Raw genomic sequence first — 26,661 nt, forward strand, 5'->3', positions numbered from 1 at the left:
CATCACTTATTGTTAATAATGCATGTGGATATACATGATAAACCAAGCGAATAGTAAGCCAAACTTATCCTGAAATAAAACTCGTGTTTATTTGGTGTGTTTTAAAGCGTTTTATACCACATGGTTTGTGCTTGGTTGTGAAGTAGGTTTTTCTTTTAAACTCGAAAAGCTAAAGCGCTAACTTAAAAAAAAAAAAAAACTTTTTTTCGGAAAAGTCATTTTATGGGTTTTTAAAAATTTTAGGTAAATAAATTCATCCGCACCCTGCAATGATCTGAAATCTCGATGTAGGTTTCCTGAAAGCTATGGTGTGTTGAATGTGAAGCTTTAAAACAGCGGATTAGCTTAGCTTGTAGCATTTTAGCTGCTGCTGTTGTTTTGGTTTGTCATCTCGGAGATGATCGAGGTGGTGGCCTCCATGGCCCGAGGTCCAGTCTTCCTGGCCGGGGAGCTGATGGAGTGTCTGGTCACATTCACCAACCCCATGTCACATCTGTCCACCTCTGCTAGCAGGTAGGCCACCTTCAGGTGAGAGCTGATCTGAGGATTCCCTTCTCTAAATCCTCACCTCTTCCTTCCTGACTGTGTCCTAGTGAGATGCTGGCGTGGGCCAGCGCCCAGATCCACTGCCAGTTCCATGCCAGCGAGAGCCGAGTGGCCCTTCCAGCCCAGGACAGCAAACAGGACGTCCAGGCCGAGAGCGACACTGTGCTGATCCCCAGCAGAGGTACGTGATCTTTTTAAAAAGAAAGCATCCCCACAAACCACAGCGACACTTGACACTCATATCAGGTCTGACGTCTGAAAAGTGGCATTCTTCCACAGTTTATCAGAGTTGAATGAAAACAATTAGGACAGGTGCATCACAGAAAACTAGACTGTCGTTGAAAAAGTTCACTATTTTTGTGGCTATGCAAAAATACAAAATAGAGCAAAATGGGGGTAAATAATGAAATAGGGACAATGAACATTAATTTAATGAAATACATACCTTAAATGACCACTCGAACCATGTAAGGCCATAAAACTCTTATCATGCTATCATACTCCTTTAAGGACGCAGGGTGCTTGCTATCTCAGTAATCTTATATAAAGTTCATTTTGTCATAGTTGAGTGCATGTAACGAAATGTACCGTAATTTTAGGCCCCATTATTTGAATAAGGCCCCTATTTTTGTCAACTATTTCAGTAGATTAGCTAGAACTTTATTGATCCCTTCGGAAGACTCCCTCGGGGAAATTGAGGTTCAAGCAGCATTGTATAGCAGCACACAGGGTAAGAAGCACACAGAGTATCAAAAGTGAAAGAAAAAAGAAAAAGTTTGCAATATAAATATACAATATAAATACCAGACATACTGGTTTACTGGCTACTACTATTCCTCTCGTTCCTGACCTTTGTCTTCCTGTTACTCCTCCTCACCATGAGTGAGGAGTGAGTGAAATTTCATAAATTCTAGATGAATTACATATAAAACAAAAAATCAAGCATTTTCTTTATTTTATTTTTGATTATTATGAGCTATAGCTAAAAAAAAACTTTAAAACTATGTCTCAAAATATCAGAATATTTTATAAGGTCATTAAAAAATGTATAATGTAGATATGTTCAACTTATCTGAAAAGTATGTTAATTTATGCGCTCAATACTTTTAGGGCCACTTTTGCATGAATGACTGCATCAGTGTGACGTGGCATGGGGCAGTCACCCTGTTGTGCCACTGAGGTGTTATGGAAAGTGGTTACACATAGATGAGAGGGCACCAATTCAACATGGGGAAGCCTAGATGCTACACAATTGTCTGCTTGAATAGCTTAAAACACCATGTCATCAACATATGACACAGTCTGCCTGCCTACATCAACACTCCCAGTGATACAGCATTTGAGAGATGATGAGATGAACACTGGTCTGGGTTAGCTGTATGTTTTGATTATAAAACCAGTTTGGATTTTCAGGAAATCTCATCCAACCCTTTAGTAGGACATACAGGACTAACACTACCTTCTTCCAGAAACCACATAAGAACCCCAGGCTGCTTTGATATTTGCCTTCAGCGTGTCTGTATTGTTACATCTGCTGTCTCTCATCTTCCTCTAGGTCAGGGGTGCTCAAGTTCGGTCCTCAAGAGCTACCTTCCTGATATTCTTAGTTGTCTCCCTGCTCCAACACACCTGAATCCAATGAAAGGCTCATTAAAAGCCTGCTAACAAGTCTTTCATTGGATTCAGGTGTGTTGGAGCAGGGAGACAACTAAGAGTATCAGGAAGGTAGCTCTCGAGGACCGAACTTGAGCACCCCTGCTCTAGGCAATACCATTGTAGAAAATCTATGGGGTATTGTCTATTGGGCCACTCAGATATAGTGATGGTCAGCAAACCAGTTAGTAATCGGTAGTCCTGGTGGAAAAAAGAAATCACCATCCTTAATGCTTGTCAGCAGATGGAAGCATGATGTGGTCTAAAATCTCCTGGTAGACTGCTGTGGTGATTTTGGACTTGATAAAACACAGTGGACCAACACCAGCAGATGACATGAACCAAACCATCACTGACTGTGGAAACGTCACACTGGACTTCAAGCAGCTTGGATTCTGTGTCTCTCCACTCTTCCTCCAGACTCTGGGACTTTGATTTCCAAATTAAATCCCAAATTTACTTTCATTTGAAAAGAGGACTTTGGACCAGTGTTTTTTTTTCCTTCTTCTTTCTCCTTCACTCAGGTAAGATGCTTCGCCATTGTCTCTGGTTCAGGAGATGCTTGGCACTAGGAATGTGACACTTGCAGTCCATATGTCTGCACGTGGTGGCGCTTCATACACTGACTCCACCCTCAGTCCACTCCTTGTGAATCTCCCCCAAGTTCTTGAATCAGCTTTGCTTGACAATCTCATCCCTGTTGCTTGTGCATTTTTTCCAACCAAACTTTTCCCTTCCAGTCATCTTTCCATGAATATGCTTGGATCCTGCACTTGGTGAACAGCCAGCCCTTTCAGCAATGACCTTCTGTGGAGGACGTCAGTGAGTATCTTCTGGACATCTCTCAAGTCAGCAGTCTTCCCCATGATTGTGGTTGTGTGTACTGAACCAGAGAGAACTACCTTATGTGTTTATCGTACACATTCCCAACATTAATTTGAAGAGAAAATTGTGTTCTTCTGAGTTCTTAAATCAAGGAGGTAAAAAAAATGACTCATTTCTTCTTACTGGAACTTGGGGCAACAATGAGTGTATTTTCCAACCAGCTTCCTTAAATCTGGCACACAGCAATAAAATACTGTCATCATCCATAATCTAATTTGTCCTTGTCACTGCGACAAAAGGGAAAAGTTGAAAATTTTTAATTTGTCAGTGCGTCCGCTCTCTGACACAGACAGAACATTTTCTGCCGAGTCAGCAGATAAAAGTTTAAGAGTCTGTGTCAAGTGTTGCATGTCTCTTGGAGTTCAGTTAAATCAATAGTTAGGAAATGGGAACAGGTGGGAAACAGTACAGTAAAAAACTGAGACTGTGTCATGATTTGAGGTGATTCTGTCTGTGCTAAAACTAGTCAAATCATATATTGTCTTAACGTGATGAAAAAGCTGTTTTTCCTCTTTCTGTGCGATCTGTCTGAGTTCTTCTTTCTTCATTAGGAGAGCGAGGGCAGTGTGTGCTCGACACACCACCAAAGATCTTGTTCTGTGACCTGTGCCTGGACCCTGGGGAGAGCAAAACCTGTACGTGGCAAAATATTGTTTTCAAAGTACAGTTACAAGTTCAAACCCCAAAGGACGTTCTGTGTCAAAACATAATTACACACCAGATTCATCTTGAATTTTCATACATTTGCACTTTTTTGTGTCAGGAGTTTGACAGTTAACTCTCCATAGATTCCTACAGTGAGGTTGTACCCGTCGACGGCCCTCCGAGTTTCCGCGGTCAGTCTGTAAAGTACGTCTACAAACTGACCATCGGCTGCCAGAGGGTCAACTCGCCAATCAAACTGCTGCGGGTTCCGTTCAGAGTGCTGGTTCTGCAAGGTGAGACTCTCTACTCACGGATTTCACAATCCAACAGCATGAAGTACTTGTTCTGAACATTATGGATTAATGGTTGGCAGGCATGCCGGAGCCTCTGTGTACCCAGGATGAAGAGGTGTCTCCCTCCAACCCCTTTTTGGAGGAGGAGGAAGGGAGCCGCAGAGATGTTCGACCTTTGGAGAGAGCGCTGGACATGCTGATGGTCACCACGTCACGCCGCTGCCCACGTGAGTCGTTGTCTCTCACGAGTCATTGTTTGCACATGAGAAGAAATGCCTCTCCTGTGAGGAAATGAAATAAACAAAATAAAAGATGTCCACATTTGACCTCTGACCTCTCCCTTTCTCAGACATGTTCAACATCACCAACATGCGTGGAAAAGTGGCCAAGTTTAGCATTTTTAAGACAGTTTACAGGCTGGGTGAGGACATCATCGGCACGTTCAACTTCTCCGAGGGTGACATTCCGTGTTTACAGGCCAGTTTTCCTCAGCAGTTTTCCCTGTAATGCTCCCATTTTTTTAATTGGATTCTGAATTCCTGTATTTGTGTGTTTTCTTCTCCCCCAGTATTCTGTAAGCCTCCAGAGTGAGGAGGCCATTCAGCAGCAGTACCAGCGACGTCCAGGCCAGGCGGTAAGCGTCACGGGACATGGGCGCCACCTAGAGTCCTGCCTCCACACCGCCTGCACCCACTTCTCCTTCCCCATCCCGCTCAACGTGACGCCGGGTTTCAGCACGGATGTAGGTCGGTGCAGCGTCTCTCACTGAGGGTCGCCCGGTTTCAGAAATAGTTTAATAACTCACTGTAAAACTCTAATTTTAACACCCGTTTATTTTAAAATATTTCCAAACCTCTCATGGAGAAATGTTTCCTTTCAAAAACATCTGATTTATCTCTTCAGAGTTGTGAGATATGATCAGGTTGGTTTATTCGTCTTTTTATTTGTGAGGTTGATTCTGTAGCAGCAGCTCATGATTCTTTTTTTTTTTTTTCTTCACTCGTAATTTAACACAGAACTTTTTTGTCACAGTGACACTGACATGGCGTCTGCACTTTGAATTTGTCACTGCACGGGAGCCCATGGAACCGCCCACTGTCCTGCAGAACCAATCAGAGGTGACGGTGTGGGCCGGGGCGGAGCAAGTTGATGTGGACACCTTCAGTTGGGATCTTCCAATCAAAGTCCTGCCGACCAACCCGGCCTTGGCATCCTACGTGTCCCAGTTCACAGGGACCAACAGCATTAATATCTAAGATTCCACATCTCGCTCTGTCAGCGGACATGATGTTCGTCCTCGTGCAGGAGACAAAAAAAAAAGATTTTATTTTTTTCCTACAAATGAGAAACCTGTTCTCCGGGAGTTCCAGTTGTAAAGTATGTAGTTTGGTTTTGTCTTTTTTTATTTGCATTTTGCATTGCATCCTATTTTTGTTTTCTTTGGAAGATGAACGCATCACTGTTGTGGTTGTTGTACGTTTCAGCGTTTATTTCATCTGTGACTCCTTTAATCAGAACCTCACCTGCTTATTTTTTTATCTCCACCATGAGGTGAAACTGTTTTATTCACAATATTTTCTGGCTTAACTGACATCTGCAGCAGATGATGTATAGAAATGTAAATGTTGCAAGATAAAAATTAATTAAAAGTGCTTTAAATTATATAAAAGGTTGAGTCGGTGGTTTGACACAGAATGCAACAAATTTTTATATTTCTTTATTTTATGGTTACATGTTTACAGCACGGAAACTCAACAGACGCTGTTATATATTACTGCATATGTTTGTATGTAAATGGTGTTATTTACAAAAACTTCATTGGATTAAACAAAGATATATTTGGTTCCTAAAACATTGTACAGTTAAGCAGCTTTGACTTTCTTAAACGTTGACATTTCTTTCAACAAAGTGAATTTATCTGCTTTGTTTTTAATTGTGATCATTGCCTTTAAAATACATGTTTTTCTTTAATTATTGTACAGTTCATGCAGAAACATTTAACTCATCCTCCCAAATAACAAAGGATCTTAAGGTTTTATTCATATTCATCTGATTTGCATGATTAATGGTTCTTTAGTGTTGCAGAGACAAACAGGCGCGATTCTACTCCAGCTCCTGCTGCAGCTGGAGTGATCCGTGGCTGGGGTCCTTCTTGTCCTCCCCGGGGATGCAGGGTAGGCGAGGGTCAGCCGTCTGGACCAGCGACACCCTGCAGCTGACGGGCTCCACCTGCACTTTGCACCAGGCAGGGAAATCCACCGGCCGATGAACCCTGGACAAGAATCAAGGTTTAAAAAAAAAAAAAAACACGCATAATTTTATTTTTTTTTTTTTTTTTTTTTTTGATATCCTTTATTCAGTCAAATTTGGCTCATACGTATGTTTTTTTTTTTTCTTTAATTGGTTTTATGTGCAGATTTGAACAAAAAAGTTAAAAATGTCATGAAAACAATGTACAAAAACATAAAGTCTCTGTCTAAAACAAACTGATGTTTATGGGATTCTGAAGCATCTCTGCAGCTGGTACGGGCACACCGAGGAGACTCGTTTTAACACTTACGTCTCGCAGCATCCCACGCCAACGGGGTGAAGACACGTGCACTGCAGACAGGAGTCCATCCAGGTGTCCCCCAGTGAGTAGTGTCGCCCCTCAAACACACACAGCGCTGCAACAGGACACACAAATGTGCTTCACCAGCTTCTGCTGAGAAAATGTGCTTAATTTAGATTTGGGCGCCTCACCTTTGGAGTTGAAGTGACACTGCATTGGAGCTGCACAGCTACTGCGGCTCCACAGAAGGAACCCCGCAACCCCAAGCACCCACTTAACCGCGGCGAAGTCCATCCTCATCTGTTCCGGTCAGCCTCTGGTTGCTTCTGCCCACGTTGTAACTCCATTTATACATCCTAAAGCTTTAATGCCACGGCGTGGAGGCGTGGTTAGCACGGCCACGTGGCCTGCAGTTGTAACGGGGTGCTATTGAGAAGTGGGGGGGGGGGGGGGGGGGGGCGGTAAATCTATGTCTTGGCACTTCAGTGGGCATGAACCTCTAAAGTGATAGAAACAATGACACATGCATGCAGTGACTAAGAGGGGAGGGCAGGAGCGAGGTGAGCGTGAGGGCAGGAGGAGGAGAACGAGGGACGGAACTATCAAATGATTCATCGCCGTTTCATCTCTCACATGGTTTGCAGGCCAACAACTGATGATATGACTAATGCATGTTTAAAAGGGAACTTTGGAAACATGTAATACTCTAGAACACTGTGTTTTAGCGCATGCAGCACGTCCGTACGTGCAGCAGTGCTGGAAACGGAGACCTTCTGCTTTAAGAGAATTAATGTTACGCCAACAACTGCAGGTTGACGTAACAGAACAAAAATACTCACTGCCCAGTAATATGGAGTAATTCAGTTATGACAGATTAGCATCTATAATTTTGAACATATGAAAAGTTTTTGTCAGATTGTTAAATTTATTCTTCAGTATTTTAAGAACACTAAAAATGTACTTTTACACCAGTTCTGTGTTCTGCTGTTGTTCTTTAAATATTTTAATCTCCATTTATCATGTACTTATTTTAAAAAACCTATATAGTGTGTGCGCACAACACCATAGAGAAAAAAGTCTCACTTTTCAATATGAACATACACTCAACAAAAATATAAACGCAACACTTTTGGTTTTGCTCCCATTTTGTATGAGATGAACTCAAAGATCTAAAACTTTTTCCACATACACAATATCACCATTTCCCTCAAATATTGTTCACAAACCAGTCTAAATCTGTGATAGTGAGCACTTCTCCTTTGCTGAGATAATCCATCCCACCTCACAGGTGTGCCATATCAAGATGCTGATTAGACACCATGATTAGTGCACAGGTGTGCCTTAGACTGCCCACAATAAAAGGCCACTCTGAAAGGTGCAGTTTTGTTTTATTGGGGGGGATACCAGTCAGTATCTGGTGTGACCACCATTTGCCTCATGCAGTGCAACACATCTCCTTCGCATAGAGTTGATCAGGTTGTCAATTGTGGCCTGTGGAATGTTGGTCCACTCCTCTTCAATGGCTGTGCGAAGTTGCTGGATATTGGCAGGAACTGGTACACGCTGTCGTATACGCCGGTCTGGAGCATCCCAAACATGCTCAATGGGTGACATGTCCGGTGAGTATGCCGGCCATGCAAGAACTGGGACATTTTCAGCTTCCAAGAATTGTGTACAGATCCTTGCAACATGGGGCCGTGCATTATCCTGCTGCAACATGAGGTGATGTTCTTGGATGTATGGCACAACAATGGGCCTCAGGATCTCGTCACGGTATCTCTGTGCATTCAAAATGCCATCAATAAAATGCACCTGTGTTCTTCATCCATAACAGACGCCTGCCCATACCATAACCCCACCGCCACCATGGGCCACTCGATCCACAACAATGACATCAGAAAACTGCTCACCCACACGACGCCACACACGCTGTCTGCCATCTGCCCTGAACAGTGTGAACCGGGATTCATCTGTGAAGAGAACACCTCTCCAACGTGCCAAACACCAGCGAATGTGAGCATTTGCCCACTCAAGTCGGTTACGACGACGAACTGGAGTCAGGTCGAGACCCCGATGAGGACGACGAGCATGCAGATGAGCTTCCCTGAGACGGTTTCTGACAGTTTGTGCAGAAATTCTTTGGTTATGCAAACCGATTGTTTCAGCAGCTGTCCGAGTGGGTGGTCTCAGACGATCTTGGAGGTGAACATGCTGGATGTGGAGGTCCTGGGCTGGTGTGGTTACACGTGGTCTGCGGTTGTGAGGCTGGTTGGATGTACTGCCAAATTCTCTGAAACGCCTTTGGAGACGGCTTATGGTAGAGAAATGAACATTCAATACACGAGCAACAGCTCTGGTTGACAATCCTGCTGTCAGCATGCCAACTGCACGCTCCCTCAAATCTTGCGACATCTGTGGCGTTGTGCTGTGTGATAAAACTGCACCTTTCAGAGTGGCCTTTTATTGTGGGCAGTCTAAGGCACACCTGTGCACTAATCATGGTGTCTAATCAGCATCTTGATATGGCACACCTGTGAGGTGGGATGGATTATCTCAGCAAAGGAGAAGTGCTCACTATCACAGATTTAGACTGGTTTGTGAACAATATTTGAGGGAAATGGTGATATTGTGTATGTGGAAAAAGTTTTAGATCTTTGAGTTCATCTCATACAAAATGGGAGCAAAACCAAAAGTGTTGTGTTTATATTTTTGTTGAGTGTACTTTCTCAGAGACAACAACCTGCAGTTATTTCAACAACAGTCTCCAGAGATTTTTGATTTTTCTTGTAATGTGTGATAATACATCCATCCATTTTCTGTACCTGCTTAGTCCAATTAAGGGTCACTGGGGGGCGCTGGAGCTGACTCCCACAGTCACAGGGCGAGAGGCGGGGTTCACTCTGGACAGGATGCCAGTCTGTCGCAGGGCCACATATAGACAAACAAACACAGTCACACCCACGGTCACTTTAGAGTTACCAATTCACCGAACAGGCATGTCTTTGAAAGTGGGAGGAAGCCGAAGAACCCAGAGCAACATGGGGAGAACATGCAAACTCCAGAAAGATCGCTTCCTGTCTAGGCCTATCAACCTTCTTGTGATAATGTAATATACTGCAACACAAAGATTAATAAACATTATAAACTTCATGAGCAATAAGATGATATATGAAGTGCATTCAAAAAGTATCCATCTTTTGGCCACAAAAAATACAGTTACCTAGTGGTCTGAAATCCTAATCCTCTTCAAAGTAGTCTCCTTGGGTCTGCACACACTTCTCCCAGCAGTTCTGCCATTGATGGAAGCATTTCTGGAAGTCCTTAGATGTGCACATCTGTTAGTACCTTGATTGCACAATACCTTGGACTTTTGCACACCTGTTTTGCACAATAATTCTTTAATGCTATTCGTTACTGTTGTAGTGCTTTTTATTCTTGTTCTTATTTATATTTCCCTAGGCTAGTTTATTTATTTATAAGTAACCCCTGGGACCTTTTTGGAAGATAATTTCGTAACATGTCATGTGAAAGCATGTATGCTATGACCACGAAGAATTTTGAATCTTTTTGGAATGGTGTTCAGCTGGGCCATCACTTTCCAAAATGTCTGTGACTCAGATCAAGTCCCTATGAGTGTCGTTTCAATCTTTGGGAGCAGCCCAAAATCAAAGGGAGCCATGTCAGGAGAGTAGGGAGCCTGACAGATCACAAGAGTGTTGTGTTTGGGCAGGAAAGCCTCAGTCAGCTGGGCAGAATAACGGGCAGGTGTGAGACTTTCAGACACAGTTGCTTCTGCCATCAGCAGCTTCAGCACAGATTTCACTGACACTCTCCACGTGTCAAAATACAATAGATCAAACCTGCGCTAATGTCCACCTCGTCCGCAAGGTCTTGAATGGTGACATGACAGTCATCCATGATCAAATTCCGTATTCTCTCAATCACTTGGTCATTTCAGGTTGTGGATGGCCTACTGGAAGGTGCGACGCTCTCCACCGATGTGCGCCCATTTTAATGCAACACCTCATAGCAAATGAGAGTCTGACGGCTCAGTACACGTGTCCACGCTAAGGCTGGCTGCTCGTGACTGATGTGCTCTGCGGACGGGAAAAACGTGCGCAGACGGTTCTCTACACCTCCCCACCAAGTGAGAATTCACACACTTTATTTGTTTTCGTGGGATAAAATGAAGTCGGATACTTTTAGAAAGGCATCTCGTATTCGAAGCTTTTTTCCCCTTAATTTACTGAGACTTTATCACAAACCTGCATATTCCTTGTTAAATGTTTGATGAATACTTGTGTAGTGTTTTTTATCTTTGTGTTGACTTTGTAATATTGTTGGAAAGTAGTTAAATGTTGAAGATGTCATCTGTCCCTTGTTTTTGTTTAACTTTGTTGTACACCCCCCCCTGCCCCCCAACAAAACATGAGCTCATCTCCTTCCACTTGTTTACCATCTGGAATCTGAGCAGCAAGATCATAGGAAAATCCTCCCAGGGTCCCGGAGTCCCACAACTCCACTTCCAAGAGCCCGACAGTGAAAATCAGTCTGAATCTGAGAGTGGTTACCTGTCAGTTGTCAGGGGTCGTATTTACTCGCCTCACGCTGTTCCGATGGATGTATGGTGAAGCATGTTGTTCTCTACAGTGAGGGCGGCGGCACGCTCTCATCCGATCAACTGAGGATGACCTCACACCCTCAGAGTTGGGAGGGCCTCACTGAAACAGAAGATGAGGATTTTCCCATCACACGGCCCTCGCAGGTCAGTGGTGCACACGTAAGTGGAGAGAAGTGCTTTATCATTATGAGTGCAGAGTCATGGTGGAATCTTTGATAAAATGACATCTGCAACATTTTACAGCAAATATGCCCCAGGAGTAAATTAAGGAACCACTTAGATATCATCTGTTCTCACATAGTTTGCATAGATCAAACTTTCACCAGAATCGTGCATTTTTGGAAGAAAGCATGAAAATGAGTATGGAGGTTCTTTTGGGTCTATAGATCAAGAAAAAAACAGATACAAGCGTTACCGCCCCCTGGAGGCTGCCATATTGGAATCCAAGATGGCTGCCATTTGTAATCATGTTTATGCTCATAACTGGTTAATTAAGGCACCTGGAAGAACCAGGGAAGGTTATAGTAAGTTAAGTCTTCTTTGACAAAGTTTATGATGTTAAAGGTGGTGTGGTGTCGGTGTTAATGACTTTCACATCTGAAACAGACATCGGTTATTAGTAATCTTTTCACATGACATTTCCCCCAGTATTCCATTTATCAAAAGCCTCATGGAAACATTTAACACTAACACAAACACCATCTTTGATGTTACATGTCTTAATACTAGCAAAAAATGGTGTCCATCTTGGAATCCAATATGACCGATATGTAAATTGAAAGTGATGGGGCATTAGATTCCCTAGACCTGAAAACATAGGGATAGGTCAAGGATCGGTTCTTCTGTGTGGTTTACTGAAGGAGTTCTGAGATAAAACCAATTTCAAATGGTGGCCATCTTGGATTCCAATATTGCTGACATCTCAGGTAACTGGAAATGATTCCATTAGGTTCCCTGGCCCTGAAAATATGGGGATGGATCAAAGAATAGTTGTTGTAGGTGCCTTAGTTAAGGAGTTATGAGCAGAAAATGATTACAAATGGCAGCCATCTTGGATTCCAATATGGCGGCCTCCAGGTGGGCGATATTACGTGTATCTATTTATTTATTTATTTTTATTATTTTTTTTTTTTTGCTTTTGATACTGTTGACCATAAAATTTTATTACAGAGATTAGAGCATGCCATAGGTATTAAAGGCACTGCGCTGCGGTGGTTTGAATCATATTTATCTAATAGATTACAATTTGTTCATGTAAATGGGGAATCTTCTTCACAGACTAAGGTTAATTATGGAGTTCCACAAGGTTCTGTGCTAGGACCAATTTTATTCACTTTATACATGCTTCCCTTAGGCAGTATTATTAGAAAGCATTGCTTAAGTTTTCATTGTTACGCAGATGATACCCAGCTTTATCTATCCATGAAGCCAGAGGACACACACCAATTAGCTAAACTGCAGGAATGTCTTACAGACATAAAGACATGGATGACCTCTAATTTCCTGCTTTTAAATTCAGATAAAACTGAAGTTATTGTACTTGGCCCCACAAATCTTAGAAACATGGTGTCTAACCAGATCCTTACTGTGGATGGCATTACCCTGAGCTCTAGTAGTACGGTGAGAAATCTTGGAGTCATTTTTGATCAGGATATGTCATTCAATGCACATATTAAACAAATATGTAGGACTGCTTTTTTGCATTTGCACAATATCTCTAAAATTAGAAAGGTCTTGTCTCAGAGTGATGCTGAAAAACTAATTCATGCATTTATTTCCTCTAGGCTGGGCTATTGTAATTCATTATTATCAGGTTGTCCTAAAAGTTCCCTGAAAAACTTTCAGTTAATTCAAAATGCTGCAGCTAGAGTACTGACAGGGACTAGAAGGAGAGAGCATATCTCACCCATATTGGCCTCTCTTCATTGGCTTCCTGTTAAGTCTAGAATAGAATTTAAAATTCTTCTTCTTACTTATAAGGTTTTGAATAATCAGGTCCCATCTTATCTTAGGGACCTCGTAGTACCATATCACCCCAATAGAGCGCTTCACTCTCAGACTGCAGGCTTACTTGTAGTTCCTAGGGTTTGTAAGAGTAGAATGGGAGGCAGAGCCTTCAGCTTTCAGGCTCCTCTCCTGTGGAACCAGCTCCCAATTCAGATCAGGGAGACAGACACCCTCTCTACTTTTAAGATTAGGCTTAAAACTTTCCTTTTTGCTAAAGCTTATAGTTAGGGCTGGATCAGGTGACCCTGAACCATCCCTTAGTTATGCTGCTATAGACGTAGACTGCTGGGGGGTTCCCATGATGCACTGTTTCTTTCTCTTTTTGCTCTGTATGCACCACTCTGCATTTAATCATTAGTGACTGATCTCTGCTCCCCTCCACAGCATGTCTTTTTCCTGATTCTCTCCCCTCAGCCCCAACCAGTCCCAGCAGAAGACTGCCCCTCCCTGAGCCTGGTTCTGCTGGAGGTTTCTTCCTGTTAAAAGGGAGTTTTTCCTTCCCACTGTAGCCAAGTGCTTGCTCACAGGGGGTCGTTGTGACCGTTGGGGTTTTTCTGTAATTATTGTATGGCTTTTGCCTTGCAATGTAAAGCGCCTTGGGGCAACTGTTTGTTGTGATTTGGCGCTATATAAATAAAATTGATTTGATTTGATTTCATGATCTACAGACCCCATAAAACGTCTGTACCCATTTTCCTCCTTTCTTCAAAAAATGCATGATTTTGGTGCTTTCCCGCTGTACTAGCAGGCAGTTTTAACAAACTAGCGCTGCATTACCAACACGTATAATATGGAAATAAAATTGGACACAAACTTTAACTTGAAAGGAACCCAGATCCACATCCGGTTCAAACGCATCTTCCTTGACTCACATCCTAACACTCCATCAAATGTTACTGATATTTCATGGTTTTTAGAGATATCCTGTTTTAATTTAGGCAAACAAGATCAAGAATTACTTCCTTTGCAGAGGTAATTATTGATGGAGTCATGAAACGACTACAGCCCAAACCCGCTTTGTAGTCACACGTATATAATTAGTAGATTTTGTTTTTTTTGTGTGTTTTGTGGCTGAAGATATGCAAATTCTGTGTTTAAAATTAATCTATAATTTTATGTTCTCTTTTACACAGAGTTCTTTATGTTTGTGATGTTTAGTATTTAACTTATTTAGGAGAAAAATAATCTTAACAGTGGAGCCTCATCAGTGATGTGAGTGATAATGGACTGAACCGTCACACACACATCTTCAACCGTTTATCCAAGATCAGGCCGCTGGGGGTTGGAGCCTATCCCAGCAGTCATAGGGCGTGAGGCGAGGTTCACCTTGGACAGGACACCAGTCTATCACAGGGCCACATAAAGACAAACAAACACATTCACATTATTAGCAACCGGGGCAACCCACACAAACACGGGGAAACATGCAAACTCCACAGGGAAACATGCAAACTCCACATGAAAAGGCCACAGGTGGGAATCGATCTCATGACTCTATTATTGCGAGGCAACAGTGCTAACCACTAAGCCATTGTGCTGCCCCTGAGATGATGCAAAAATGGTAACACATGAAATTTTAAATTGATAGTCTGTGGTGAAATACATTAAATATGTGTGTGGGCTTAAAGCACCGTTGGTGTCGCCAACCAAGCGGTCGCCCCTAAAAATCGGTCTCCCCTGCCTTCACTGCGCATGCGTCATTTTGGAGCGTCAACAGCTATTCACTGATTATCACCTTGATTCTGCTTCAGACTGCCTCCAGTCATCATCTGTCTCAGTGACAGAAATCTGAAGCTTTTCTACAACAATCATTTCCACATAAATTCAGCATTATTTCATAATAAAAGACGGAGGAGCAATCAGAGCGCCACAGCAGCACGAGTCTGATCCACTGAGTCTGACTCTCTACACACAACGCGATCCAAAGGAATAATGTGATTATTAATCATCAGATGACAAAGTAAAACCCTTTAAATCATTCTAAAGTCAGTTTTAAACAAACTAGGCTGCAGAAATGAGGTGATAATCTGTGAATTGCTGCTGACGCTCTGAAGTGACGCATGCACAGTGAAGGCGGGGGGCACACCGGCATTTTGCTTTTCAGACAAAATAATATGAAATTGTCTTGACATTGTTTGAAAGTTCATAGATGCCAGTTGTCAAGTCTAATTACATAATAAAAAAGAGCAAGCAGAGACATCCGCAAATCCAGATCACCTGCAAAATTTCATGGCGTATTTCATGGCCTAATATGTATCTGTGGTGAGAATCTGTGAAGTAGTTTTGACGTAATCCTTCAAAGCCTATATAAGGTGAAACTTGATCCAGAATCCGTATCTGGATCACCTCCAAAATTTCATGGCGTATTTCATGGCCTAATATTATTTGTGTTGAAAATTGTCAAAACCCGTACAATAGTTTTGACATAATATTGCTAACAGACAGACAGACAAATAAGTAAATGAACACTGATGATGTTATTACTTCCTTGGCAGATATAATGGGCTGATTTACTCTCTTAGCAAATTTTTAAATCGGAAAATTTCTCAGCAAATTAATGTAGAAATTAAGAAATTTATTTTTTTGTATAAATTTGTAAATGAGCTGATATCCTCTAATACATTTTGAAATCAGTTGATTTGCTCTTAATAATGTACTAAATAAATTAGCTGATCTCTGTAATAATTGTGAATTTCGGTGGACTGTCGCTTTAAGAGCAGTTCTAAGCCCCGCCTCTTTATCCACTTCCTCATTTGCTCCGTCAGGTGCAGCCGGTCGATCCGCGGTTCACTGATCGGCGTAATGTTCGTCTCAGTGACGCTGTCTCGGTTATCGGCTGCTGTGGACTGATTGTGTTTTCTGCTGCTGCTGTGTTGTGTAGCGATTAAAAACATCGAGTCATGGCCGTTAATAAAATGACGCAGTGTTCTTTGTGATCCGCTTTAGACTCCGGTACCGGTTCTGTTCGGCTTTGTGCATGGTGGTTTTTTCTTTTTTTTCGTCAGAATATGGACGCTGATAAATTCAACTATGTTTTTAGCTGTGATCTGGATATCAACGTTCGACTTAAAATGTGAGTAAATTTAATCCGGTTTGTGTGACATTTAAGCCATAAACTACTGAAACGATGGGTTTTTCACAACTATTTTGACAATTGTTTGTCTCAGTGTCACGAGTAAAGTTCACACTGTTAATCAGCTGGTTTAGCTGCAAACAGCTGTGAGTGAAAGTGAAAGATAAGTCTGTTTAACAAAGAATTTAAAAATGCTCCAAATATTTAAAACAATTTATTTTAAAGGCTGTTGGTGAAAATCCTGACCCCAGACTGCTGTTCATTCAGGACTTCCTGTAGAGAAGTCTGGACCCCCCCCCCCCCCCCCCCCCCTTACAGGCTGTTCTTTTAGTACATAACCCCCCAGGTGCCGCGCTGCTCTGGACCCCCCCCCCCCCCCCCACACACACACACACACACACACACACACACCTACAGGTTCTTTTAGTACATAACCCCCCAGGTGCCGCGCTGCTCTGGACCCCCCCCCCCACACACACACACACACACACACCCCTACAGGTTCTTTTAGTACATAACCCCCCAGGTGCCGCGCTGCTCTGGACCCCCCCCCACACACACACACACACACCTACAGGTTCTTTTAGTACATAACCCCCAGGTGCCGCGCTGCTCTGGACCCCCCCCCCCCCCACACACACACACCTACAGGTTCTTTTAGTACATAACCCCCCAGGTGCCGCGCTGCTCTGGACCCCCCCCCACACACACACACACACCTACAGGTTCTTTTAGTACATAACCCCCCAGGTGCTGCGCTGCTCTGGACCCCCCCCCACACACACACACACACCTACAGGTTCTTTTAGTACATAACCCCCCAGGTGCCGTGCTGCTCTGGACCCCCCCCCCCCCCACACACACACACACACCTACAGGTTCTTTTAGTACATAACCCCCCAGGTGCCGCGCTGCTCTGGACCCCCCCCCCCCCCACACACACACACACCTACAGGTTCTTTTAGTACATAACCCCCCAGGTGCCGCGCTGCTCTGGACCCCCCCCCCACACACACACACACACACCTACAGGTTCTTTTAGTACATAACCCCCCAGGTGCCGCGCTGCTCTGGACCCCCCCCCCCCCCACACACACACACACACCTACAGGTTCTTTTAGTACATAACCCCCCAGGTGCCGCGCTGCTCTGGACCCCCCCCCCCACACACACACACACCTACAGGTTCTTTTAGTACATAACCCCCCAGGTGCCGCGCTGCTCTGGACCCCCCCCCCACACACACACACACACACACACCTACGGGCTGTTCTTTTAGTACATAACCCCCCAGGTGCCGCGCTGCTCTGGACCCCCCCCCCCCCCCCACACACACACACACACCTACGGGCTGTTCTTTTAGTACATAACCCCCCAGGTGCCGCGCTGCTCTGGACCCCCCCCCCCCCACACACACACACACACACACACACCTACGGGCTGTTCTTTTAGTACATAACCCCCCAGGTGCCGCGCTGCTCTGGACCCCCCCCCCCCCCCCCCCCCCACACACACACACACACACACACACACACACCTACAGGCTGTTCTTTTAGTACATAACCCCCCAGGTGCCGCGCTGCTCTGGCCCCCCCCCCCCCCACACACACACACACACACACACACACCTACAGGTTGTTCTTTTAGTACATAACCCCCCAGGTGCCGCGCTGCTCTGTACCCCCCCCCCCCCCCACACACACACACACCTACAGGTTGTTCTTTTAGTACATAACCCCCCAGGTGCCACGCTGCTCTGTACCCCCCCCCACACACACACACACACACACCTACAGGTTGTTCTTTTAGTACATAACCCCCCAGGTGCCGCGCTGCTCTGTACCCCCCCCCCCCCCCCCCCCCCCCCCCACACACACACACACACACCTACAGGCTGTTCTTTTTGTGCGTACCCCCAACACCCCCTCAACCCCCCCCCCCCACCCCTCCCAGGTGCCGCTCTGGACTCCACCCCACATACAGGCTGTTCTTTTAGTGCGTACCCCCCCAGGTGCCACGCCACTCTGGACCCCCACCACCTACAGGCTGTTCTTCCAGAACTGCGAGCCGTCTTTGGTACTAGGTGTCTTTGGAGGGCCCTTGGGTGCTGCTGGAATGACGGTTGTAATGATCCACCTGTTTGATCCACCAGTTACTTCATTCACCAAACCATCCAGGACCCGTGATGGTTTGGTGACTGAAGTAACTGAAATAGTTAAAACAAAAAACAAACAAAAAAAAAAAGCTGATTTGTGAGAGAACTATTTGAAGCAGATGATAAAATGTGTTCTGTCCCTCCTCACCTCCTTTCCTCTGTCTGTACTCCTCTAGAGGCAGTTTGGAAGGAAAGCGAGAGCAGAAGAGCTACAAGTCTCTACTGGAAGACCCGCTGCTGCGCTTCTCTGGCCTCTACCAGGAGAACTACTCAGACCTCTATGTCACCTGTCAGGTGTTCGCTGAAGGAAAGCCTCTCGCCCTCCCTGTTCGTACTTCATACAAAGCCTTCAGCACTCGCTGGAAGTGAGTCACCACCCGTGTGTTTGTGTTGGTGACTGAGTGGGTTTTCAGTTAGCCGAAGAAGGGAAAAGGTCATAACCTCAAGATGGTCTTTGTCTTCTGACTACAGCTTTAAAACAAAAACGTGAAATGTGCCATTTAATTTAGTCACGAGTGCTTCTTTGCAACCTGCTTTATTTATCATAACTTGTTTTGAGTCCCGGCTGGGACTGGCACCTCCCATTCTGACAGACATCATCTTGTCCTGTGTCTCTGCTGTCGTGTGCAGCTGGAACGAGTGGCTTCGGTTACCGGTCAAGTACCCCGACCTTCCCCAAAATGCGCAGGTTGCTCTTACAGTTTGGGACATCTATGGACCTGGTCGAGCCGTCCCAGTGGGTGGAACCACTGTCAGCTTGTTTGGTAAATATGGGTGAGTCTTACATTTTAAAGTTTTCCAGAAAACGTCCCTTTGTTGCTTTGTTCAAAGGGCTTTTTAGAGAAATGGCAGAGTAGAAGTTCATAAAATGTGGCTGCTGAGGGGTTTTGTTTTTTGTTTTTTTTTTTTTTTTTTTTGGCATTTAAAACAAAATGTTTTCCTCGTGGTCTAGAATGTTCCGCCAAGGGATGCATGACCTGAAGGTTTGGCCGGGCGTGGAGGGCAGCGGAGAGGAGCCCACAACCACGCCAGGACGCACCAGCAGCAGCCTGGCAGAGGACCAGATGGGCAGGTTGGCCAAGGTAAGTGTACAGAGAGGAGGGTGTATCGTAGATTCTTTGTAAAGAGCGAAGAATTGTGTGAATCGGAGCAGCTGCACATGGGTTTGTAACGACACATACACACAGAATATGTCTCAATACAGAGCTTCGTTTAAAGCATCATCTGTTCCAGGGTCCTGACCTGCAGGTACTCGGTGATGTGAGTACAACAAGAGGAGTGAGTGTTCGCAATGCAGAATGTGTATTTGTTTAACACATTAAAAAAAGGGCCTTGGACAGAATGTATTTGCAAATACTGTATTAGTCAGTTTGTTCGTTTGTTTTTTACTAGTTTGGGTGGTCCTGCAACTTATATACTGAAGAATCACATGTTCATTATTAACGGTTTATGTCAGTCTTTTCCAGGAATCAACACACAAAACAAAAGAAATTGCAGTAATAAAAAGTACACTACAATAATGCACAAAAATCCCAAATTAAGGAGCTGATGGAAAAAGTCAAATGGGCACTTTTTTAGTTGCAATGTTTCCATCACTGTGTCTCAGTAATCCATGTTCATCTGCATAAAATAACATCCAATATGTTGTCCATCCCACGTTTATTTGTACATCTTGCTCATTTTTGGATTGCAGAGGTCCTTTTGTAGGCCCCACAAGGTGAGGGCTTCCTGTGAAAATCCACTGTTCCCGTCTCTATCCGTGTCCATCTGATGATGTTCAGCATGTTTATTTGTCCATCTTGTTTATTTTTGGAATTTAAAAGCCCTTATGTTAAGTAACAGCACACACTGTGGTGTGCCCACATGCCACAGAGTTCCTGTTTGTTGTTAAACTCACCCCCCAGGGAAATGCTGTCCGAAATGTTTTGTTGCACTTTACTATAGACGTCCATACGCTCCATGATGATATGATGCGTTAGTGTCTCATCAGTGTAATGCAGGAGAGTATTGCAGAATAACTTCAGAACCCAGCGCACTCATTAAGGCGTGCACCTCTGTCTGTGCAGCGATGCACAGGTTGTCCCATCTGTGGTGAAAGCAGTTGAAGTAGAGCTCAAATGAGAGACTAGTACAACCCCTGGCAAAAATTATGGAATCACCGGCCTCGGAGGATGTTCATTCAGTTGTTTAATTCTGTAGAAAAAAAAGCAGATCACAGACATGACACAAAATTAAAGTAATTTCAAATGGCAACTTTCTGGCTTTAAGAAACACTATAAGAAATCAGGAAAAAAAATTGTGGCAGTCAGTAACGGTTACTTTTTTAGACCAAGCAGAGGGAAAAAAATATGGAATCACTCAATTCTGAGGAAAAAATTATGGAATCATGAAAAACAAAAGAACGCTCCAACACATCACTAGTATTTTGTTGCACCACCTCTGGCTTTTATAACAGCTTGCAGTCTCTGAGGCATGGACTTAATGAGTGACAAACAGTACTCTTCATCAATCTGGCTCCAACTTTCTCTGATTGCTGTTGCCAGATCAGCTTTGCAGGTTGGAGCCTTGTCATGGACCATTTTCTTCAACTTCCACCAAAGATTTTCAATTGGATTAAGATCCGGACTATTTGCAGGCCATGACATTGACCCTATGTGTCTTTTTGCAAGGAATGTTTTCACAGTTTTTGCTCTATGGCAAGATTCATTATCATCTTGAAAAATGATTTCATCATCCCCAAACATCCGTTCAATTGATGGGATAAGAAAAGTGTCCAAAATATCAAATCAATTTTATTTATATAGCGCCAAATCACAACAGTTGCCCCAAGGCGCTTTATATTGTAAGGCAAAGCCATACAATAATTACAGAAAAACCCCAACGGTCAAAATGACCCCCTGTGAGCAAGCACTTGGCGACATAAAATATCAACGTAAACTTGTGCATTTATTGATGATGTAATGACACCCATCTCCCCAGTGCCTTTACCTGACATGCAGCCCCATATCATTGACTGTGGAAATTTACATGTTGTCTTCAGGCAGTCATCTTTATAAATCTCACTGGAACGGCACCAAACAAAAGTTCCAGCATCATCATCTTGCCCAATGCAGATTTGAGATTCATCACTGAATATGATTTTCATCCAGTCATCCACAGTCCACGATTGCTTTTCCTTAGCCCATTGTAACCTTGTTTTTTTCTGTTTAGGTGTTAATGATGGCTTTCGTTTAGCTTTTCTGTATGTAAATCCCATTTCCTTTAGGCGGTTTCTTACAGTTCGGTCACAGACGTTGACTCCAGTTTCCTCCCATTTGTTTTGTTGTGCATTTTCGATTTTTTTGAGACATATTGCTTTAAGTTTTCTGTCTTGACGCTTTCATGTCTTCCTTGGTCTACCAGTATGTTTGCCTTTAACAACCTGCTCATGTTGTTTGTATTTGGTCCAGAGTTTAGACACAGCTGACTGTGAACAACCAACATCTTTTGCAACATTGCGTGATGATTTACCCTCTTTTAAGAGTTTGATAATCCTCTCCTTTGTTTCAATTGACATCGCTCGTGTTGGAGCCATGATTCATGTCAGTCCACTTGGTGCAACAGCTCTCCAAGGTGTGATCACTCCTTTTTAGATGCAGACTAACGAGCAGATCTGATTTGATGCAGGTGTTAGTTTTGGGGATGAAAATTTACAGGGTGATTCCATAATTTTTTCCTCAGAATTGAGTGATTCCATTTTTTTTTTTTTTCCCTCTGTTTGGTCTAAAAAGTAAATGTTACTGACTGCCACAATTTTTTTTTTCCTGATTTCTTATAGTGTTTCTTAAAAGCAGAAAGTTGCCATTTGAAATGACTTTAGTTTTGTGTCATGTCTGTGATCTGCTTTTTTTCTACAAAATTAAACAACTGAATGAACGTCCTCCGAGGCCAGTGATTCCATAATTATTGCCAGGGGTTGTACATATGAAACAAAGCCTGGTTTTATTTGGCACTTACAAATGACATCCTTATTATTGGGTGTTTATGTGGATAATGACAAACAAGGAAATACTTTTATTGAACACAGTAACCAACACGGGCCGCAAGAAAACACCTTCAGTTGCACCCATTCAGGTTTTCTGTAAAATGAATTCCAGTCACCACCTGATTTACAGGTTGTTGTCATGTTACTGACGTTCCATTCTGTCACTCATGTAATCCATCCGTTGGGGAAAGTTGCATCAATCAATTTTATTTATATAGCGCCAAATCACAACAAACAGTTGCCTCAAGGTGCTTTATATTGTAAGGCAAAAGCCATACAATAATTACAGAAAAACCCCAACGGTCAAAACGACCCCCTGTGAGCAAGCACTCACTCAACATAGAACTCTTCCTGCAGTGAGGATTTGCAGATGCGTTTTGACTCTGGTTACGGTGTGAGCACGTGTTGTTGAGGTGTTTGGCTACATTTCTGCATCACACATACTGTGTGTGTTTTGTTGTGGCTGTATGTTGTGTGCATGAGCTTTGTTTGTCTGTGGACATAAGATGCCTTAAAGTCAAAAAGCATTTCATTTGAATGTTGTCTGATTCATCCTAAAGATCAGATTTTTGATTCTGAGAACGGACGCTCTGGTTTGATTAATCCTTTGTGCCGTCTGCGTAAAAGTATCTGAGGTTGTTTTTCACTGATGTTCGGTCTTCTTCAAAGAGCGAGTACTAACTCTGACCTGTTGACTCACAGGCTGTGCACTTACATTCCTGACACCCACGCTGACTGGAGGTGCTGCATTGGCTGCTGGCACTCAAGTTGTGCATAATGGTTGAGATGTTTGCACATGAGCCACCACAAAAGTCTGTTTTGTTTATCCCTTTTATTTATTTTTTTGAACCTCTTCCTTTCTGGCCGTCTCCCTCAGTTGACGAAGGCCCATCGACAGGGCCACATGGTGAAGGTGGACTGGCTGGACCGTTTGACCTTCAGAGAGATCGAGATGATCAATGAGGTGATTCCGTTTTCCTGTCTCATCACTGTAGCTGAAAATTTGATCTTTACAAAGTTGCATAATGAAAGTCAATAAAACAAATTCATGTCTAATTCTCAGGGCTGAATGTTTTCCAAGTAACTATCTTGGATTTGCTTCATACTTCCTGTCAGCAATGTCATTGTACCCAACAACTAGTGTTCAAAATTTTGGATATGCATCCTCATTAGTTTCTGAGATATGGAGGCTAATATAATTTTTTTTTCTTAAATATTCAAGCATCATGCTTGAAATTTTGCAGGGTTTTTCCTTAAAAGTGCATGTAGTTGCTAAGAGGTGATTTATAACAAGTATTATACCTAAACAAAAAATGTTTTTCAAAGATCTTATTTTAGTGTGAGGGTAAAGTGGCTTCCAAACCACAACAGAATGTTTTTAATACAGTTTTCAGCACACCGTAACTTGAAAAAAAATTTCTGTATTCCACCAGTTTTAGAACTTAGACGTGTTGTAGTGTGGAACAACTTCTGCAAATTTTAAGTGCATCACATTTTCTTAAAGCCCCCAGATCTCAGAAAATAAAGATGAGCCAAGCTGAAAATTTCACACATGAGCTGTTGGAAACAGTATTATTTAAAGTATCAAATAAATCCAAAAATGGTCGATCTGGAGGCTGCTGTTGATTTGACCAAACTTTTTTTCTTCTTCTTTCTTTTCTGCAGAGTGAGAAACGTAGTTCCAACTTCATGTACCTCATGGTGGAGTTTCCCCGTGTCAAAACAAATGACAAAGAATACAGCATTGTGTATTATGAAAAGGTATTTTCATGTTTGTGTTGATATAATTATGTTTGTATTGCTTAAAGTATAAAATGTCTGAAAAATCTGGCAGCTGTTGTTGGGAGTTCTACTGGAAATGGGGACTGTTGATGTTTGTATTTGTTTCCGATTCAGGATGGTGATGAAACGTCACCTGTTCTAAGTACCTGCGACATTGTGAAAGTCCCTGACCCACAGATGGGCATGGTGAGAGCAAATTCCTTTATTCAAGGTTTGATGCTGTTGGTAACAAACACTTTATTGGGCTTTTCATTTGTCCCAACAGGAAAACCTTGTGGAGAGCAAGCATCACAAACTGGCTCGTAGCCTCCGCAGCGGCCCGTCGGATCACGACCTGAAACCCAATGCCACCACTCGTGACCAGCTCAATGTAAGAACCCGCCACTGGAGACAATAGGCTTAGTTGACAATCCGAGTCTTTGTTTGCCTCCTGTTGGGTGAATCCTTTACTTGATTTCTACCCCCCCCAAAAAAAGAAATGTTTTTGTGCTGCAACAGATCATCATGAGCTACCCTCCAACCAAGCAACTGAGCTCTGAAGAACAGGACCTGGTGTGGAAGTTCAGATACTACTTGACCACACAGGAGAAGGTGCCCGAGTCTGTCTGGTCTCCCTCAGCTTCATTTCCTTCCCTGAAACTGAAATGTTTTTTTTGTTCTGTCTGTGCGTTTCTTCTTCCTCCACTCAGGCGTTGACAAAGTTCCTCAAGTGTGTGAACTGGGATCTGCCGCAGGAGGCCAAACAGGCTCTGGAGCTGCTGGGGAAGTGGAGACCCATGGACGTGGAGGACTCACTGGAGCTGCTGTCCTCACACTTCACCAACCCAACAGTCAGGCGCTACGCCGTGACCCGGCTGCAGCAGGCAGACGACGAGGTTTGTCATTGTAGTAATCGACACCCTGTGAACCCTGAACCCCGCTTAACAGTTCCTGTTGGGGTTTTTTTTTTTTTTTTTTTTTAGGACCTGCTGATGTATCTTCTCCAGCTGGTCCAGGCTCTCAAATATGAGAACTTCAGTGACATTCAGGGAGGACTGGAACCAGGCAGCAAGAGAGACGGACAGGGACTGTCAGATGACTCTGTGCTGGACGGGTGAGTATGTGCACCAAAAGTTCCAAACCCATAAGTCAGTGCGGCGAAGCAGATGTGGACGTTCTGTCCGGTAACATGCTGAACCCTGAAATACTTGTTGTACTTCCAGAGATTTGTGTTCTTTTATTTTTAAAGCTTCTGGATCTAAATTTCACTCAGGAGGCTGCGTGACTGAGAGAGCATTTGCTCCTTTTTGGCGTTTGATTATTTTTCTTTCAGAAAGTCTTATGAACAAATGGAGCCTGGTGATTTTATTGGCTCGACTCTCAGCAGACCTGCTGCCAAACGTTCTCACTGCAGCTCTGCACGCATGCTCATCCTATTTCTGTCTCTTGAATTTTTCACTGTGTGTGTGTGTAGCTCCCAAATCCTGACCGGCACATCTGGACCGAGCGCTGCACCGCAGAAAGGCAAAGAAGGAACGGATGGTGAAAGTCTTGAGGTGGGGACGGTGCTGAAAGTAAAATCACATCCCTCAACTTAAAAATTCAAACTTCGTTAAATCTCAGTTGTTGTGTTAGACCTCGTTGTGACGTGCCAAACTGTGTTTTTATCTCTTTACAGCAAGATCTGTGCACGTTTCTAATCTCACGGGCGTGTAAGAACTCGATGCTCGCCAACTACTTGTACTGGTGAGTCCGGCTCAGTGTGTTCACGCTACACGTTGTAAGCATCGCGATAAGAACCGTGTTTCTTCCTCAGGTATGTGATCGTGGAGTGTGAAGACCAGGACACCCAGCAGAGAGATCCCAAGACTCACGAGATGTACCTCAACGTCATGAGGCGCTTCAGTCAGGCTTTGCTCAAGGTCAGGCAGAGGTCACAGTGCTGTGAATTACATGTTAACGATGTTACGTGTGGCTAAACGTCACTTCAGGTGTGTGTGTGCCCTGAGTCATGGCACACGTTTGTCTTATGAAGGAGATCACACTTTCATTGGCATTTCTTTGTCAGGATGCCTCAAAGGAACGTGAACAACTTTCTGTGAAATTTGGACATGTTGATCTTGGCTCACAAAAGAGTTTATTAAATTCAGAATCGCGTCCTCAGTCATTAAAATTAATAATGTTCGAGAAGAGACTAGATTAATTATGGGGGTGCTCAAAGGAAGATCTTATGATGTCATCAGACAAGAATCTTAGAACTTCAAAAGACAAATCTGTAGCACTGATTTGTCATTAGAAAAGATGTTGAACAGATTGGACAACCATTTTAACAATGGAAAATAAATGGACAATCTTATGATGTCATCCGGCAAGAATGTTGAGATCAAAGGACAAACTGCATTACAATGGAAAAGCAACAGATAAAACCCAAATGCCATGTGATGTCA

The 26,661-nt window shown here is 43.4% G+C and overlaps 3 protein-coding genes across 4 annotated transcripts in view; 2 read left to right on the forward strand and 1 right to left on the reverse strand.

Moving 5' to 3' along the window:
* On the forward strand, positions 1-6,334 carry rgp1 (GP1 homolog, RAB6A GEF complex partner 1). 2 transcript variants are annotated; one of them, XR_004558877.1, is made up of 9 exons: positions 1-513; positions 594-727; positions 3,636-3,719; positions 3,873-4,022; positions 4,103-4,249; positions 4,372-4,499; positions 4,591-4,768; positions 5,055-5,573; positions 6,135-6,334. XR_004558877.1 is itself a non-coding variant. In XM_034164177.1 (8 exons), exons 1-8 carry the CDS (start codon positions 398-400, stop codon positions 5,276-5,278), a joined length of 1,161 nt encoding a protein of 386 aa, XP_034020068.1. In that variant the 5' UTR covers positions 1-397; the 3' UTR covers positions 5,279-5,800. The 2 variants fall into 2 exon arrangements, 1 of the variants encoding a protein (XP_034020068.1); XM_034164177.1 differs by lacking the exon at positions 6,135-6,334 and having other exon boundaries at positions 5,055-5,800.
* On the reverse strand, positions 6,126-6,898 carry msmp (microseminoprotein, prostate associated). The gene is made up of 3 exons (XM_034164178.1): positions 6,765-6,898; positions 6,583-6,688; positions 6,126-6,294 (listed from the first exon to the last, which is right to left on the reverse strand). The coding sequence occupies exons 1-3, from the start codon at positions 6,871-6,873 to the stop codon at positions 6,126-6,128; spliced, it is 384 nt and encodes a 127-aa protein (XP_034020069.1). The 5' UTR covers positions 6,874-6,898.
* Positions 6,513-26,661, forward strand: part of pik3c3 (phosphatidylinositol 3-kinase, catalytic subunit type 3) — a 26,321-nt gene continuing 6,172 nt past the window's right edge. The window contains exons 1-15 of the mRNA XM_034164176.1: positions 6,513-6,655; positions 16,207-16,274; positions 18,606-18,794; positions 19,060-19,203; positions 19,382-19,511; positions 23,331-23,417; positions 24,119-24,214; positions 24,350-24,421; positions 24,501-24,605; positions 24,734-24,826; positions 24,925-25,110; positions 25,198-25,328; positions 25,689-25,770; positions 25,893-25,960; positions 26,031-26,136. Of these exons, the coding sequence (XP_034020067.1) occupies positions 16,210-16,274; positions 18,606-18,794; positions 19,060-19,203; positions 19,382-19,511; positions 23,331-23,417; positions 24,119-24,214; positions 24,350-24,421; positions 24,501-24,605; positions 24,734-24,826; positions 24,925-25,110; positions 25,198-25,328; positions 25,689-25,770; positions 25,893-25,960; positions 26,031-26,136 (1,554 nt within the window). The 5' untranslated portion in view covers positions 6,513-6,655; positions 16,207-16,209. The remainder of the gene's footprint in view (positions 6,656-16,206; positions 16,275-18,605; positions 18,795-19,059; positions 19,204-19,381; positions 19,512-23,330; positions 23,418-24,118; positions 24,215-24,349; positions 24,422-24,500; positions 24,606-24,733; positions 24,827-24,924; positions 25,111-25,197; positions 25,329-25,688; positions 25,771-25,892; positions 25,961-26,030; positions 26,137-26,661) is intronic.

The sequence above is a fragment of the Thalassophryne amazonica genome, chromosome 23 (genome assembly GCF_902500255.1).
Source record: "Thalassophryne amazonica chromosome 23, fThaAma1.1, whole genome shotgun sequence".
Classification (NCBI taxonomy): Eukaryota; Metazoa; Chordata; class Actinopteri; order Batrachoidiformes; family Batrachoididae; genus Thalassophryne; species Thalassophryne amazonica.

Bases quoted from the DNA above. Each gene is read 5' to 3' on its own strand.
- rgp1 (XM_034164177.1), top strand. From the start codon at position 398: ATGATCGAGGTGGTGGCCTCCATGGCCCGAGGTCCAGTCTTCCTGGCC. The intron at 728-3,635 runs GTACGTGATCTT...TTTCTTCATTAG, and splicing joins TGTGCTGATCCCCAGCAGAG to GAGAGCGAGGGCAGTGTGTG. The intron at 4,500-4,590 runs GCCAGTTTTCCT...CTTCTCCCCCAG, and splicing joins GTGACATTCCGTGTTTACAG to TATTCTGTAAGCCTCCAGAG.
- msmp (XM_034164178.1), bottom strand. From the start codon at position 6,873: ATGAGGATGGACTTCGCCGCGGTTAAGTGGGTGCTTGGGGTTGCGGGG. The intron at 6,689-6,764 runs GTGAGGCGCCCA...GTCCTGTTGCAG, and splicing joins GTGTCACTTCAACTCCAAAG to CGCTGTGTGTGTTTGAGGGG. The intron at 6,295-6,582 runs GTAAGTGTTAAA...ATTCTTGTCCAG, and splicing joins GGCGTGGGATGCTGCGAGAC to GGTTCATCGGCCGGTGGATT.